The sequence below is a fragment of the Lytechinus pictus genome, unplaced genomic scaffold (genome assembly GCF_037042905.1).
Source record: "Lytechinus pictus isolate F3 Inbred unplaced genomic scaffold, Lp3.0 scaffold_20, whole genome shotgun sequence".
NCBI classification, from domain to species: Eukaryota; Metazoa; Echinodermata; class Echinoidea; order Temnopleuroida; family Toxopneustidae; genus Lytechinus; species Lytechinus pictus.
The window spans coordinates 1,284,052-1,301,135 of record NW_026974141.1 but is presented as its reverse complement, the minus strand read 5'-3'; the positions used below and the strand labels follow the sequence as shown (position 1 = coordinate 1,301,135).

The 17,084-nt window shown below is 35.7% G+C and overlaps 1 protein-coding gene across 2 annotated transcripts in view; it reads right to left on the bottom strand.

Annotated features, from left to right (window-relative positions):
- The window catches only part of LOC135157786 (actin-related protein 6-like), a 37,283-nt gene extending 20,475 nt beyond the window's left edge, over positions 1-16,808 (bottom strand). For both annotated transcript variants that reach the window (XR_010296755.1, XM_064114674.1), the window contains exons 1-5: positions 16,695-16,808; positions 12,757-12,874; positions 11,998-12,190; positions 10,377-10,512; positions 2,390-2,545 (exon numbers count right to left, since the gene is read on the bottom strand). Coding sequence is in view for 1 of the 2 variants with exons in the window: in XM_064114674.1 (XP_063970744.1) it covers positions 2,390-2,545; positions 10,377-10,512; positions 11,998-12,190; positions 12,757-12,874; positions 16,695-16,771 (680 nt within the window). In the remaining variant the exon portion in view is untranslated. The remainder of the gene's footprint in view (positions 1-2,389; positions 2,546-10,376; positions 10,513-11,997; positions 12,191-12,756; positions 12,875-16,694) is intronic.
- Between the last annotated feature and the right edge of the window lie 276 nt (positions 16,809-17,084).

The following is a 17,084-nucleotide window of genomic DNA, read 5'->3' as shown; positions in this document are numbered from 1 at the left end:
TTACTGAGTAAAACAAGTTTCATAACTAAGTACTGCAGAACTATATGGTATCCATATTACCATGAAACATTAAGCCCCCTCTATTTTCTCTTTCTCCCCTTTCCCCTTCGTTTCTTCGCTCCCTTCTGCTTCTCTCACTTTTTCTATTTCCTTCTCATTTTCCCTCCATCCCTTCCTTTTTGCCTTTTTCTTTCTTCTTTCTTGAATGACGGATGTTAATTCGGGACAAGTTTTTAATTGATGCAACGAGAGCAGGAAATTGTGAGCATGGTGAGAGAAAATAATTACAAGAGTTGGAGGCGCGATAGCTCAGTCGGTAAAGCAGGGGACTTGTATTCCGGTGACCCGGGTTCGATTCCCACTTGGTGCGCTAGTGCCCTTTGGTAAGGCATTAATCCTCAGTACCAGGTCCTTCGGAGAGGACCTTAAACCGTCGGTCCTCTGGTTGCTTGCTTACAAGCATTCATGCTTTCTTAGCAATCAGGTAAAAAATCACCACTACCACCAGCGCAAGAATGTTCAATACTTGTCATCAGCGTAAAAATGGGCAGATGCGAGTTACTAACGTATTTTCTGACATGAAAATCTGGACAAATTCCCAATTTTTTCTTCCCACTTTCTCTCTTTTCCTCTACTTTTTCTTAAGTCCCACTTCTATTGTCCCCTGTACTTCTTACCTTTTCCTGCGCCCTTCCTTCTCTTCCCTTTTTCGCTTTTTTACTCCATTTTATTATGTCTCCCTTCTTCATTTTATTCAATTTCCCCCTCCTTATCATTCTCTCTTTCTCATTCTGTCCTTCCTTTGTTTCTTCTTCTCACCTTCGATTTTCAATCTATTTTCCTTTTCTCCTTTTCCCTCTTTTCTTTCTGCCTCACCTTCCCTTTTTTATCCCCTCTGTTTTCTTCTCCATTTTACCTTTTCCTTATTTCTTTTCTTTACCCCCTCTCCCTCTTTCTCCTCTTCGCCCCCCCCCCTCTATTTTCTCTTTCTCCCCTTTCCCCTATTCTCACTTTTTCTATTTTTCTTATCTCTTTCCTTCTCGTCTTCAATCCATCCCTTCATTTTCGCCTTTTCTTTCATTTTTGCTTTCTTCTTCTCCCTTTTATCTGCATATCGTAGATCCGCGCCTGAAAGGCATGTCAGGGTATATAAAAAAGGATGACCATGTAGGGAAAGAATAGAGTAAATAGTTCTAGGACGACCTCTGGAATGTAGGGTCAACATCGACAAATACCTGCTCCTTCGTCAAAAACTCATTTACGATCACGACTAACCATGTCAGTGAATGAAATAACGGACACCACGGGAGAATATTCATATACATGTATAGGAAAGGACCCTTTACGCTGGTGCCAGTGTGTAATCGAACACAATAAGTAATTCGGTGAAAAGCCTAAAATCCCAGTTATCAACCCAAAACTTTGTAATTTTCATAACAGATTTTATCCACGATAAATTATCGAAAACTTATGCTTGATATGAGATAAAAATCACATGCAGTCTTGAACGAATGTGTCAAATCAGACCTCCTCTTTCGACCAAGAATGCACGGCCGAACATCCTAGGGAAACACCCTAGGATAGACGCAGGCACTATCCTCGGGCGCTCCCCTAGGGCACTCATGTCCTAGGGGAGCGGACGCGGGCGTCTTCCCTCGTCCGCTCCCCTCAAATGTCCGCAACGGGCTACCGCGTTCGCCCTAGGGGGCACTGTGACGTTTCCCGCGGCCGGCACTGTATCGACAGAGAATTTTCTTAACGATAACAGCCCTTGTGTGCTTTTGATTTTTATATAACAGTGCGTATCAGTAAAACGGAAACCAGGATTCCAATGTATTTATTCTTATAAGGCAAATGAATTACTTCATTCAAATACATAATCAGATGATTCAATCATTCCTCTTTATTTTGATACCTAATATGAGATGAACACTTCAAACATTAACGAGCAAGACGAGTTTAAAATTTTAATGTCAAAACCAGGTTGTGCTGAAAATTAGGACAAGATTAGTTTGTGATACGAAGATCATGCTTATTTGACGATTGGCTCATTAGCATTTCTTTTGTATTCTTTGTTAAGATTTTCTCACTGATCCCTAAAATGAGAGTGGATTCAGATTCACATGCGAGTTTCTGTGCAAATCGTTTCTGATACGTCTCAATATTTATTGTTTGTTATCTGCCATGCATGAACAATTTGCTAAGCTGTTGGTTTCGAATTAGAGATGAGATTCCAATCTTTACCATAAGTATCGAATTTATGGTAAAAACGTATTTAATAATTGTGAATTCTATCTCTGAAAACGGGTTTCCATTTTTGTGGGACGCACTGTATAAAAAAATTGTTAATGTTAAGATGAAAAACTTCAGTGCACTGCTAAGAACTCACTTTGCAACTTCCATGTCCTGGTAGAATTGCGACGACACGTAGCATACATCTTCCTTAACTTGGTTCATCACGTACGTCTCGTCCATGACATGAAGCTGACGGTACGAGATGATCTCTTTCAAGTGATTCGTTAATAGCTTGCCTCCAACATTGATTCTGAAAGAAAAAGTTTAGGATAGAATAGTAGTGATAATGGCAAATAAATCCCATTAAAAGTACTGTACTCTGCAATGCATAAAAAGCTTTGTAATATCCTTACACAAATTCTGAAGAATTCAGTGTTTTTTTTTGTCCAATAGGAATGCAACACCATGGTCAACTCAGTGAAAGGCTCAAATGCCTACATGTACACAGCTACAATTGTGTGTTCGAATGAAAAAGCGCTTCCATTATATCTGGGGGAATTGGAATTCCTATCGGTTTATGTGTTTGCTGGTACATTTTACTTTAAATCAAAGGGATGACAGTAACATTCTCGGCTATACTCAGCAGGGGGGGGGGGGGGTGGCAGGTGAGCAGTCCATGGCAACATTGCATCATGGGTAAAGATCTAGGAACAGGGGCGGCCTCATGCTTTTTCAAGTCATGTTAAAAAAAAAAGTAGAAAAAAATGAAGAAAAAGAGGAAGGGAAAAGAAAAACAAAAGAGCACAAAAAGAAAGGCATGCTGTTGGTAATGTGATTCTATCCGCCCTTTCACACGGTAAAGAAAAATCATAATTTGAACGATGATTCCAGCGAAAAATAAGGCTGACGAATTACAATCACAAATTCAAATTCTTCTCCAGAGGTGAATTCCAATTAAGTTTCACTTTAATTACGGTTCAAATTTTCCGTGTGAAAGGTCCGATGATTCTAAAGACAAATTGCAATCATCATTACAATGATGATTCAAGATTTACGTGTGAAAAGGCCCTATATTATTCCCATGTACAATTCAATTTTCAGAAAATAAGTACATGTAGATCTTCTTTCCCCTCCCCATTCAAAATATATTTCACGACATTTGCTCCGGCGACAATTGCTCCGATGGAAAATCTGCACATTATAAAGCTAAAAATTAAACCTAACCTCCAAAACTAACCCTAATCCTTATCTTTACAATATTCTGAACCTTAAAACTCTATTACAATCATAACTCTAACTCTATGCCCTCAGAGATATTAAAGGGATGGAAAATATTTATAATTAAATGACTAGAGTAAAATTCAAAGAGCAAAATGGTTAAAATATCATCAAAATCTGATAACAAATTACAAAGTTATCAATATTTTGTGAAAACATTTACCGGTATATGCACATTGTCACGAATATTCATTACGTGGGCTCATGATTTACATCCCCACTTTTCTTTTTCTTACATGTTATTAAAAATTCAAATTCAAAAGTTTATTGATATAAAATCCTGACATTGAAGGATCATCATCAAAAACAATTACATGAAATCATAAATGTTTCATTTTTCATACTTGTGTAAATGAGGTGTCTCCATTATGATGAAATAAGTTGCGGCAATTAATAACTATTAAAATACAATGTAATTAATCAGTTGTCAATCCGATTGTTTTAGTTCAAGGTAGAAATATTTTGAATAAACCTAATTTCAAATAATAAAATACAAAAGAACAAGTGGGGATATGACATCATCAGCGCACCTAATGAATATTCATTTAGACATGCCTAGAACTAGAATAATGCAAATGTTTAAAATTCAATAACTTTGTTATTTGTTATCCGATTTTGATGACATTTTCAGCATTTTGCTTTGTGAATTTTACTCTATTTATTGAGATATAAATATCTCCAGCCTAGACCATCCCTTTAAGACCAGAGCAAATGTCATATCACCTCAAATTACCATGGTGTCAATCCTGTGCAGGAAAGTTACATGTAGGTACATATTAGCAAAAAACTCTTATCTTTTTTGGACCTGTGTATTGGAATTCCCTGCCCAACAACTTTAAAGAATCTACAAACCTTGATATTTTTAAACGCAAACTTAAAAAGATGCTCATTTGTCAATACTCCACACCAACAAGTCAAGCTAACACATAACCTAAACTAAAACTACATAATTAATTTAACCTTTAACTGCCAATAAGTTTGTCAAACTTTACTTATAAAAAAAACAACAACACTACAATATGATACAATACATTACGACCTGTGCACCTGCCATGTTCCTCTTTTCATTTGCACTTTTTATTTGCACCTCCCTTATCTCCCTCTTTCTTTCCTTTGCCACTTTTCCCTCCCTATTATGATTTTGTAAGTACTTTTTTTTGGTGTTACCACTGTAATTATTATTATTTGAATTACTTTCTCTTATTTTTGTTGTCGCTTATTCGTTTTATTTTGATATTTGTGGATTACTTGTTTTAAGTTTGTCTTCTGTGTCCGTCTCGATTTTTGTATAGAGTTGTATATATATACACAACAAAAAAAGTAAGTCCCCCCTAAATCAAATTGCTGTAACTTTTTAACGGAATTATTTTGAGATATGATATTCCGTAGGTGATTTTCTACACTCATTAAGCAACTCCTGGGGAAAAATAAGATTGATCGGTTGAGTCATGCATGAGTAATTAAAGATTGAATTAAAAATGACCATTTTTAAAAGTCACAAGAGTCGTTTTTCAGATTGTGCAAATACAAAGTTGGGCAAATGTTGTCTTTAGGTGATTTTTATGGTGTCATGCTGTTTTACTATCCATCATTTAGCCACTCCACACACAATTTTGATATCATATGTTCATGGTTGAGTGAGCACAATGTATTGCAGGGGCCGCGGAAACGAGGGGGGGGGGGCTGGGCAGGGACCTTCAGTCCCCCCCCCCACTTTTGGTCCTTTTTACATTTTTTTACATTGTAAAAAAAATGTAAAAATGACCATACGATTGTGATTTTTTGCATGGTCAGCCCCCCCCCCCCACTTTTGAAAACCCTTCCCCGGCCCCTGTATTGTGACGTATCATCATAGGGGTTTATGGTAGTATCCTCTACAACTTGTTAGATCATGTTAAAATGAAAATGTTGGTGGCTCCGCCCATTATAGGCCCCTCCCCCATTTTAAAATTCTGGACCCACCACTGATTTGTCCATAAATTAAACTGATCATGAGAAATTGTGAGGAAAAGAATACATTTATGCAGTGTAAAGAGTAATCATTCCTAGGTTTTCGAATGTGCTCGCTCAACAATGAAAATGTTTAAAGTTCGGAAAGTGTGTGGTGATAAAAATGATGTATGATAAAAACATTAGCAATTAAAGTCTTATTTAAAACCGAATTTGCCCCCAATATTCACTTTATTACCCTTTAAAATGAGTCTGTGACATTGAAAATACCAATTTTCCCACTTTGATGTGTGCTCACTCATCCATAAATAAACAAATCGATTTCATATTTGTACAGAATTCTGCCCATATGTTGATAAACATTACTGCCAAATGACATTGCTAAAGACAGCCGTGAAAAAAAGTTCCACCATATTGAATATGGGGTTACTTATTCTTAAACATGTGCACCCATAATGTACACAAGTCTATGAGAGACGAAGTCAAAATTTTAACAAATATGAAATGAGGGTTTGTTTCATGGACGGTTTTTGTTACTTCTGCCAATAGTTATTTCATGGATCTTCGTACATGGCTTCAGAGTAACACTATCCAAAAGGCGCGCACACCAAAATAACCATTCGATACGACACAGAGTGGGGCCAAGGCCTTGAACTTTTTTCTCATTTTCATAATTTTCGAATATTATGTGCTCACTGATGCATTAAACGTCGGGATTTTCATAAAAATCGAATCAAATGAACTATGCAAGGAGGTTTGTGACAGATATCCATAGTAACAAATTGCATTTTTTCCAATAACGTACAAAAGAGCTAATCGCGTTCCACATGTTCATTCAAGCGTGGATATTTAATCAAACGCCTTTGAATCATTGAAGCATGTTAATTGGTCATGAACATAACAAAAAAGTTGAGAAAAGATCATTTTCAGTTCCCAAAATGAACCAATACTTGCCTATGATATTTGAAAATCGTATTTTTTGTTTTCAATAAATGTTCATTGGACCGTGAAACGATGAATATTGTTGAAGAAACTCTTCCAAAAATAACTGTCATCATATTCTATCATTTTTATTGATATAAATGTGTAAAAAATCCGATTATAGCAAATTTTGACTTGTGTTTATTCAACCGTGAAATTTAGCCCAAAAAGTTGTATCGTCTTTTAGGGAGTACTTTTTACAAGCCTTCTGACTACTTTTTATGATGAGAATGTGGAATTAGTTCCAATAAAATGGAATCAAAGTCATGATATTTGGCTTGTGACTTTTGAAAAGTGACATTTTTGCCTTCTGACGGTGCTCACTGAAGCATGAAGTGAAATACGTCCATAACGTTTACTCAGAGGGTAGCTTATAAAATTACCTACACGCTCATGTAAAAATATATTAAAAACTCGCATTGGTTCAGAAATTATTGATGTTTGTTTAAGGGGGGACTTACTTTTTTTTTGTGTATAGTTTGTTTATAATTAGCATTGAAACTAAGTTTAGGGGCTTGCCTTCTCTACAAGCTTTTGCTTTTCTTGGCAAGTCCCTCCGTTCATTTCTTGTTTCTTTTCATTGATAATATTACTGCAACAAATTGTAGTTTTGTTTAATTTATATTCAACATTTGTTATGAAATTTCATTGATTTGTCTGTATTATCGATTATATTGAATATGTATCTTTGTTACTTTGATTATATTTTGAAAAAATTGTTGAACGGAAATAAAATCTAACCATTTCAAGTTGTGTATTATGTATACATACAGTTTAAATACAAGCCAATAAATTAAATATTTCCATTCCACAAAGACTTGTTAAAAAAACAACTGCACACTTTCCATAAAAAAATTCACAACCAGCCAATCAGATTGATGGATTTCAGTAGCTTATAACTGATCTTGCAATCTTATGACAAGGTTTGTGAAACGGGCCCTTGCAGTACTTGGAGAACAGTGCTCCTTATAAGTTATAAACCATTAATAACAGGCTTTGCAAGAAATTTATTGGGATTATTTTGTATATATATATATATTTTCATCCCTCAATGAGTAAAGTGGGCACGCACAGCAGGGTAATCTCTGATTATCTTCCAAATCAGAGAATCTCTAGCTTGCTCCAAATCTCCTTTTTCATTTCCTGTGATGCAAATTGATATTGAAAGTGAAAAAAAGAATATTTTCATCTAATCTTTACAAAATGTCAATGACCTACATGTAGGATAGAAGAAAGATGTAACTTATTAAGTTGGGGGGGGGGGTTCTGAAAAGAAAATAGATGCAACGGTTGAATAAAATCCATAGAAAGAATTATAAATGGTGTACTGGCAGATGAACTTAAATAACTCAAGGTTAATCAGGGATCCCATAGAAATTTGAAAACAGAATTCCATGACTTTTCCGTGACTAAATTGCTGCTATTCATGACTTTCCGTGACGTCCCGGGAGTTATGTAGAATTTGGGATGTCACAAAACTGGGAAAAATGGAAATATCATGAACACCAATTATAATAGCAGAGTACGATCACAGAGTATGAGAGATGCGAGACACAACAAACTGGAAAGCTGCCATAGCCAAGAGGTAAATGCAATTCCATGACTTTTCACAAATTTTCCAAATTCCCTGACTTTTCCCTGATTTTCCATGACCACAAATTTTTCCAGGATTTTCCATGACTGTGGGAACCCTGTGAATGACTACAAGGACTATGCACGTGAAGCATTTCCAATTAGCTTCTCTATCTTCCAAGTCAATTTGTCATCTTCTTCTCTAGAGTAACCCTAAATCTAGATGTAGGTTACAGCTTTGGTCTTTGCTCTTAAAGAGGAAATCAACCCCCCCCCCCTCCAAAAAAAATCAGACAATTTGATAGTTTGAACAATTATGGATAAAGTTTAAAAAAGATATCAATTTTCAAACTTTCTAAAAAAATTGGTAGTCACTATACCTACAGGTATGGATATTTCAAATTTGGTCCATGACATTTGTTCCAGCAAAAATTGCTCTGCTCTTGACAAATTCCACTCACAAATGAAATGAACTACTTCAACCCTTGGGGCCATTTCATGAAGCTGCATGTATTTGTAATAATGTTAAGAGCGACTGGTAATCCTTTCTTACGCGCTAAACCATCCCCAATTCAATATACATGTACCACTTACCAAGAAGGGATCACCAGTCGTTCTTAAAGTCGCTCAAACTAATATGAACAGCTTTATGAAACACCCACCTGGACTTAACACTATACCCTACCATAAACCTAACCCTCAACCTAACAAGACTCTAATGCAACCCAACCCTAGAGCTAAATCTATAATAGACAAAACAAAGCCTGAAGCAATTGTCTCACGAGCAAATGTCATGTCACTGATCCCTTTACACAGGTCAGGTGGGCTCCATCCAAAAGTCCAATTACATGTAATTTCAATTGTAGCAAAGCAAATCCATAAAAAAATAACACTGATAAATCATCATCATCGTTGGATAAAAGATGCCTACGCATATATATGTTTGGATTATTTGAAAATCCAGTTTTTCTAAAGTATACGGTGTTTAGAAGTTGAGCTTCAAGAGATATGACATGAATGAGATTGGATGAATTATTGTTTTTAGTTGATAAATGCAGTAACAAACCATAAGGATCCTACTGTAATAAAATAAATGTAATAGCAAAGAGGAAAATTTGTGAATGACTGGTGATTATGACTACATGTATGTATAATGACGGTCCACCCCAACAATAAGTCTTTTTAAATAAAAAGGGAAGAATCAAGCCAGCATAAGACTGCAAATTTCATCAAAATCAGATGTAAAATAGGAATAGTATGGCCCTTTTTTTAGTTTTGCTTAAATTCACAAAGCAGTTTAATATATTCACATCCTGGTCAGTATGCTAATGAGTGGACTGATGACATTACTGACTCACTGTTTCATTTGTATTTTATTACATGAAATATTCTAATTTTCTCCTCATTGTCCTGTGGAAAGGTTTTATTCCTCCCTTGGACAAGTGGATTTACCAATGTTTTAACATTTTATGGTTTAGTCAAGTAGGTCCTTACTGTAAAATCTATAAAAAATGAAATAATTCAAACAATTAAAAAACAAGAAATGGCAAGGGACATTACATCATCAACTCTCTCATTTGTATACTACTGAGTAGTGCATATCACTGTTTTGTGAAAAATAAGCGAAACATTAAAATGTCATAACTTTCTTATATTACATCTGAGATTGATGACATTTTCAGCATTGTGCTTGTTTTAATTTTCTCTATTGATTCAAATCAACATTTTCTGGGGGTGGACTAGACCTTTAAATAAGTATCCACATCACCACTTTATAAAACAAATAATATACGTGATTTTGCTTGGCCATTAGAAAAAATACACAAACTTGGTACAGTCGAACAGTCTCAGCTATGATGCGTGTTATAACTGTTCTAAGGGTATTAAACCTGTGTCTACTAATGCCTTCATTGACGTGTATTATCTATGATCTCCTGTTTATGTTAAATTGCCAATTTATCTACTGCAAACTTGTCCACTTACCACATGGTCTACCTTCATTTAGTCTAATGCCATTCAGTCCATCAACATTTTGTCTATCAACCATTTCGTACATTAACTATTTGGTCCAATCACCAGTTTGTCTATGACCATTTTATCTCATAACCAGTTGGTCTATTATCTATTTCATTTCCATTCATAAGCCAAATTAACACCTAGTCCAATTACACCAATGGTATATGGACTAAATGGCTATTAATTGGACCAACCGGTTAGACGAAATGGTGAGAGGACGAAAAGGCAATTAGACCAAGGCATGCCGATGGTGGACGAACTTGATGGTATCTAGACGAAATGATAGTAGACGAGTTGGTAATTGGACGAATTGGCATTAGATCAATTGAAAATAAAGCGTTTACCTGTAGATTGCTTCAGCAACTTTCTGGCTGTTATAGTACGGTGCAATGTGGGTGAAGGAGTACCCGCTGTCTACGATGAGGCAACAACGATGTTCAGTGTTCTCAGACTTTCTCTTGTGCGCACTCAGAGTCCCAGCTATAAGATTAAAAATACATTCAAGAAAAGGGTATCACAATATTGACCAGTCAGTATCGCATCTTATCCCCACTTTTATTCTTTGCTGCTCATCTACACACCACTGCAAAAACTTCTCAACTCATCTCATCACTCATTCCAATCTATCTTTTAATACAGTCATCTCAAGGACTATACCACAAAATGTACTTCTTGCTCTCATCTTTCTTTATTGATTTTCAATTTTCATCTTTACCACTTGACCATCAAACTTTGTTTTCAAGGGCTAACCACATGGTGTGAACCAAGGGCAAATCCAGGATTTTCCAAAGGGGGGGGCACATTTTCCCAAGGAAAAATTTAACAAGCAAAAAAAAAAAGGTCTTCACTTTCGAAAGGGGGGGGGGGGGCACACTTCTGTTTTAACGGCATTTTTACATAAAACTTTTTAATTGTGCCTCTCAAAAGGGGAGCGGGGCACGGGCCAGCTTCCCCCCCCCCCCCGGATCCGCCAGTGGTGTGAACCACACCAGTGTGTTGGCTCAGTTGGTAGAGCGTCCGTCTCACAACCGGGAGGTCGGGAGTTCAAACCCCGGCCGCGTCAGACCAAAAGACGTTTAAAGATGGGAGTTGCTGCTACCCTGTTTGGCATTAAACCATAAAAGGGATAGAGCCTCGTCGATCTGGCGCTGCACAGCGGTTGCCGGGCCCATGATCAATTGAGCAAAGCAAATTTTCAGAGTATTTCATTTCATGTCTATTTCGAACAATGAAATATGGATTTTCAATATTTTTTTCAATTTTTTCATAAGCCTATTCCACATTTTCAGAGGTGGTGATAATTTTGGATAAATTTCAAATTTTGTAAAGGAGCCTATGGAAGGGGGTTGTCTTGTATCCATCCCTCCCCCTCGCCCCCCCCCCCCCAAAAAAAAATCTCACAAAATAAAATGGCTATTAGCAGGGTTGGGCTCAATTACAATAAGGTAATTGTAGAAATGTTAAATTACGATTACTTTTCAATTAAATTACATTTTTTCAATTACAATTATCAATTACAATTGCAATTTGAATTCATTTTCTATAAAGGTCATAAATGAAATCAATTTGTATTCTGTGTACTAGCACCACCTATTTCAACTTACATGTAATTCTAAGTTACAGAGAAACTGACAAGATGAAGGCTTATGTAAGAGCAAGGATTCTGCCTATTACACTCTTTGATGCTGAAGCAGTTGACATGAAAAATGTCATAAAATTAAATCATAAATTAATAAGTTTATTGTAAAGTAATTGAATGTAATTAAAAGTAATTGACAGTAAATGAAGTCATTATATTTTTTCAATTGCAATTACAAATACTTTCCCTTTCAAAATTTCAAATACAATTACAATTACTAAAAAAATGTAATTAATTAAATAATTGAGCCCAACCCTGGCTATTAGCCTATATCTGAAAAGTAGACCAATTGTTTGTAGACCAAATTAAACCAATAAATTGCTTACCATTTATTCTAAGCAAGGCCTTGAACTGGTACTCCTCAAAGAATATTTCATTCATAGCCTCCTGAATGGATGAGAAGTTGAAGTACGGTTCTGTGACGACGGCCGTCGTTTCGGGGCAATCTAGACCGAGGAGTTCTTTGCCAAACATGTAGTCCCATACCTGTCTCTGAACGTCCCAATTTACAAGGTAACCCTTCAAGAAAAGAAAGGAACTAAACATAAGCTTCGAACCAAGCAAACCTCATATAAGTTTGATAATTGTGATTTATGTTATTCATGGGTGGATCCAAGAATGACAAAAAGTTAGGCCTACTACCCTCCCCTTATAAAAAATAAAGCACCATAACAAGAATACCTTTTGTGTTATATTTTTTCTTGAAAAGCAAAAAATAAAAGCTCTAAAGGGGAAGGGGGGGGGGTCACTGGAACCCTCCACCAGACACTTAAACCAAATATCATTATCAACTTATTGCGCAGTGTTGTAGGACTTAGGCCCGGACTCGAGTCCAAATTTGTAGGATTCATGCTTGTACTCGTACTCGAATGTGCAGGACTCAGACTTGGACTCGCACTGGGACTCATGGGCCAAGTCCCAAATGAGTCTTTGGATTTTCAAAACCAACTTTATATCAAGTATGTGGGACTAAAGACCTTTAAACCCAACTTTAAACCAATAATTTTGGTAGGGACTGAAGATCTTCAAATCCAAGTCTCAAACAAGTAATTAGAGAGTAGACCTAACAGGTTGCATGTACTTACCTTTTGGAATGGTAGCATGTAGTAAAGGGCCGAGAGATCCCTGCATTCTTCAATCTGGTTGCCTATAAACTGCTTTCTCCTTTCACTTTTTGACTTGGTGATGCAGTTTGGAATATGTCTGGATGTTATAAAAACAAATATCAAAGATTCTGCTGGATTAAATTCAGTTTTGTAGGCTTCACTTCTGCGCACACTACAAAATCTGATACAACACAACTTTTGAAAAAAAAAAGTGTTTTGCATTTATATATCTCAATGTTATTCATCAACCCCTATTTTCCATTCTTGTCAAAACTACTCTTCTACTTTTTGTTTAATAGCTATCCTCTGAACAGATTAGTAACAACTGTCTAGATATATACTTATCATCCTTATTTTACTCCACTTTTTTGATGAAATTACAAAAACTAACCTATTCTCGATCATCTTCTCTCTTGTGTTCTCTGCAACCACCATGTCTGTGGTGAGTCTATGCAGCACGAAACACTAATTTATAAAGTCTTGAACATTTTATTCTTGTAACAAAGAAGCTAAAGTTACATTCATCAATGATTTGTCTTCATTACAAACTTGGGATCATTGTTTTTTTCAATTCACCCAAGCACTCAAAAACTTTATTTTTGAGCATATTGTTGTGGAAGCCCTCTATTGGTGAAAGTCAGGATTGGAAAACCACAAACTTTCTTTTTGATTTAGAAAAAAAAAATCATTAAAAGATATCAATTTACTTTAGGGTCAAGTTAGGCCTATATAATGAATACTTAATAGAAACTGACAGTGACAAAAATCAAGTATTTACACTATAGTATCCCCAAGCAAAGAACATGAAAAAATAAGCCATACATATCATAACCTTGTACATTGGATAAGTGCTTCTTCCATCTTTTCTTCAATAGACTGGCACTTTTTAGAGCTAGACAGCTATGAGTTACCCATCCATTATTGTGATATCAACTGTTCCTGTTTCTCTTGTTTCTGTTTATGGTAACTCCCAAATGAACTCGGCAGAACAGCTTTTTTGCTGGTAAATGGCAAGCTGGTACATGTACCAGCTGTTATACTTTATATTAGCCTATTCATCATTCTTTTTTACTTGCTTATTTAACATGAATGAATGTACTCAACAGGCGCATGTGATAATGACAGTGACACTAAATTGCGATCGTTAATACCGTCAACTTGTTCACTGCAATCACCCTGCCGACGGTGAATAGCTACATGTAGATGCAGTACACAACATACACTTTAAAATATCACTTTTGTATAAAAAAATACTTAAATTTCCTAGTTGTGATTTATCTTTTCATTAGTAACTTGGCGATCACTTTTTTCTATTCACCAGAGCACTAAAAAACTTTAATTTTGAGCACTTTTTGTGTAGGTCCTCTGTTGGTGGAGAGTAAAATTGCTTCAGAATTGTCAAAAAACAATCTCTACTTTTAATTTTGAAAAGATTAAAAGAATTTGATTTACTTCAGACATATGATGAATAGTTGTAATGGAAACTGACAGTGTTAAAAAATCAAGCATTTGTCCCCAAGTACAAGAGAAAATAGGTGGTGCTGCACCAGCCCGAGTTTGCCCAATCTGGAGATTTTAGCTCGATCAACCCTCTTTGTGATTAATCTCGAGATTCAAGAAACCCCATCTCCACTAGAACAAGAAGAATTCATGCTCGAGCGAGGCATCAATGCATTATGGTCCGACGCCATGAATAAACAATTCCCAGTCGAATCTGAGTGCATCTGCACCTGCCAATTAGCGGGATAATTTGTTTATAGCATGCTATTTAGCAAATAATCTTAAGTTGACTTAGGATTGCAATCTCAAGATTAATTCACCGAACTATTATCGCGATGATTGCGTCTCCATTACAAATAATCTTGAGATTGTTCAGATTGGGATAATTTGCCAGATCAGAAATAGTGCGATTATTTGAAAACTTGGGCTGGTGCAGACAGCCCTAATATTAGGCAAAGCATTACAGAGAGTCCTAACACTTTTAACAGAGGACAAGGTTATATAGATAAGTGGTACCATCCGGTACGGGCGTAGGATTGGAGCTGTGATTTTCCTCATTTGTTTCTCTGTCATCTCTCTCCTCGGTTTACTAGCCTATATTTAAAGGGATGGTCTGGGCTGAAAATATTCATATCTAAATAAATAGATTAAAATTCACAGAGCAAAAAATTAAATGCTGAAAATATCATCAAAATCGGATAACAAAGTTATTGAATTTTAAACTTTATCAATATTTTAGACTTAGAGTCTAGGCTAAAGCACTCATTCAATGAACAAGATTATGATAATTGATATAAGCTTGTTCTTTGTAATACTATATGTGTGGCAAAATAAGGTTGGCAATGTTTGGGTCATTTTCTCTTTCTCTTTGGGACAAATGCTTGATTTTTTGGCACTGTCAGTTTCCAATACAGCTAATCATCACATAACTTTACTTGGCTCATTTTATTCTTTTGATTATTTTTTCTAAATTAAAAATAGATCTAGAGATTGAAAAATGAAAATTTTCTACCCAATATCCACCAACTCAATTGAGGGCGTACACAAAAATATACCCAAAATTCAAATTTTGAGCGCTTTGGTGAATACAAAAATTATTCCCAAGGCCAAGCTCCAAGTTACTCAATGAAAAATAAATTGCAACTGTAACATGGAAATTAGTATTTTTGTCGCAAAAGTGACATTTTAATTTTTATTTTTTAATGATTTATTAAAATTGTGTGTTGTGTACTGCATTGCCATTGGCATACCGTAGTCCATAGTATGGCAGTGTATCCTATTGCCGGACACCTTTATTTCAGTGCTGTAAAAAGTGACAACTAGAGGAAATACAATCAAGAAAATTCGCACTTGCTATTCCAAATATTATGAAAATTATTAATATGATAAAATTATTTTATATTTACCAACCATTTTCTTTGCATCGCACTTGCCGCATACCCCTCCACGAAAAACAATTATTTTCGTGCGCGACAAATTACATCATGATTCCGGACGCGCGCCGGACGGGTAAAGATATCCTTGATTATAATGATGTAAGAATAAATTTCTGTGATTTATTTCTTCTTATATCATTTCATGAATAAATTCTAACTTTTTGTTTGCTTTTTTTATATCGAATTTGAGCAGATGTTGGTAATAAATTCGTGTTTGATAACTTAATTTATTTTTTATTTTTTGGTTAGCTGCATGTTTCGGGGCACTTTCCAGTGCCGTTCGTATCGTGACGCTCATCAAGTTCTATCGATGCGCAGCCGATCGTCGACGGCTCTACTCACGGTAAACCTCGCGCACGGTACCTTGAGAACTAGCCGTCGACGATCACCCACAATACACCTCACCTCATCATTCGATCGAAGGAGCCGACGAGATTGAAATTCGGCAAATCAGGCCCATATTTCCGTTAAAAAATATATCAATTCATTCAATTGTTAATGCAAAACTATGTTATATGATATTTTAAGCATTTTCTGCCATTTTAGAGATAAATAAGGAGGAAATTTGATTTTTTCGCCTTGTTTTTGCAATCTTGTTCTATGTATTGATCTGTGAAAATGAATTGCGGAAGTCTTACGGTACGAAATTGTTTTCGAACGCATTTATATGCGCGTCCGGAATCACAATAGTGTCCGGTAATACAATACGTGACTATAACCTTACACTTGTGTGAGTGACCATAGTCCTAGTCCTACCTGTTCCCCCCACAGGCAGGATGGTTGCTTGCAGTGAGCAAGTGGAATTGACTGGTTGCAATAATAAGACTTTACTTACATAATTACATATGCGTGGGACTGGACCTCATTTCTGCTATTTTAAAGGGTGAATTGTGCTTTAGCTTATTCAGTTACTTCATTTTTTTACAAGCAGTTATCTTTAAAAACTTATTAAAATTGTAGAAATTATTGGCTTTTGCTCACCTTGGTTCTTTATCGGATGCTAATCCAATCTTAACGTGGTGAGCGCCATTATCCAGAATAACTGTGGGGGCCGCCATGTTGAATGCGATGGATGAGCAATTTACAGAACGCTGTAAATGCGTGGTGACGATGCCGATGGTGGAGTTTGGTGCAAGGTGGTCAGCCCCATTTTCGCCTTGCGAAGAGCCCCCCAATGAAAAAATAAATGAGTAAATAAATAAATAAATAAATACATAAAAAATAAATAATTAAAATAGATAAAAAAATAAATAAATGAATTTATTAATTAAATAGATAAATAAATGAATGAATAAACAAATCAAAACAAAAAAAAATAAAAAAAAATAAAGAAATAAATTAAATAATTAGATAAATAAGGTGGTGGTGCGT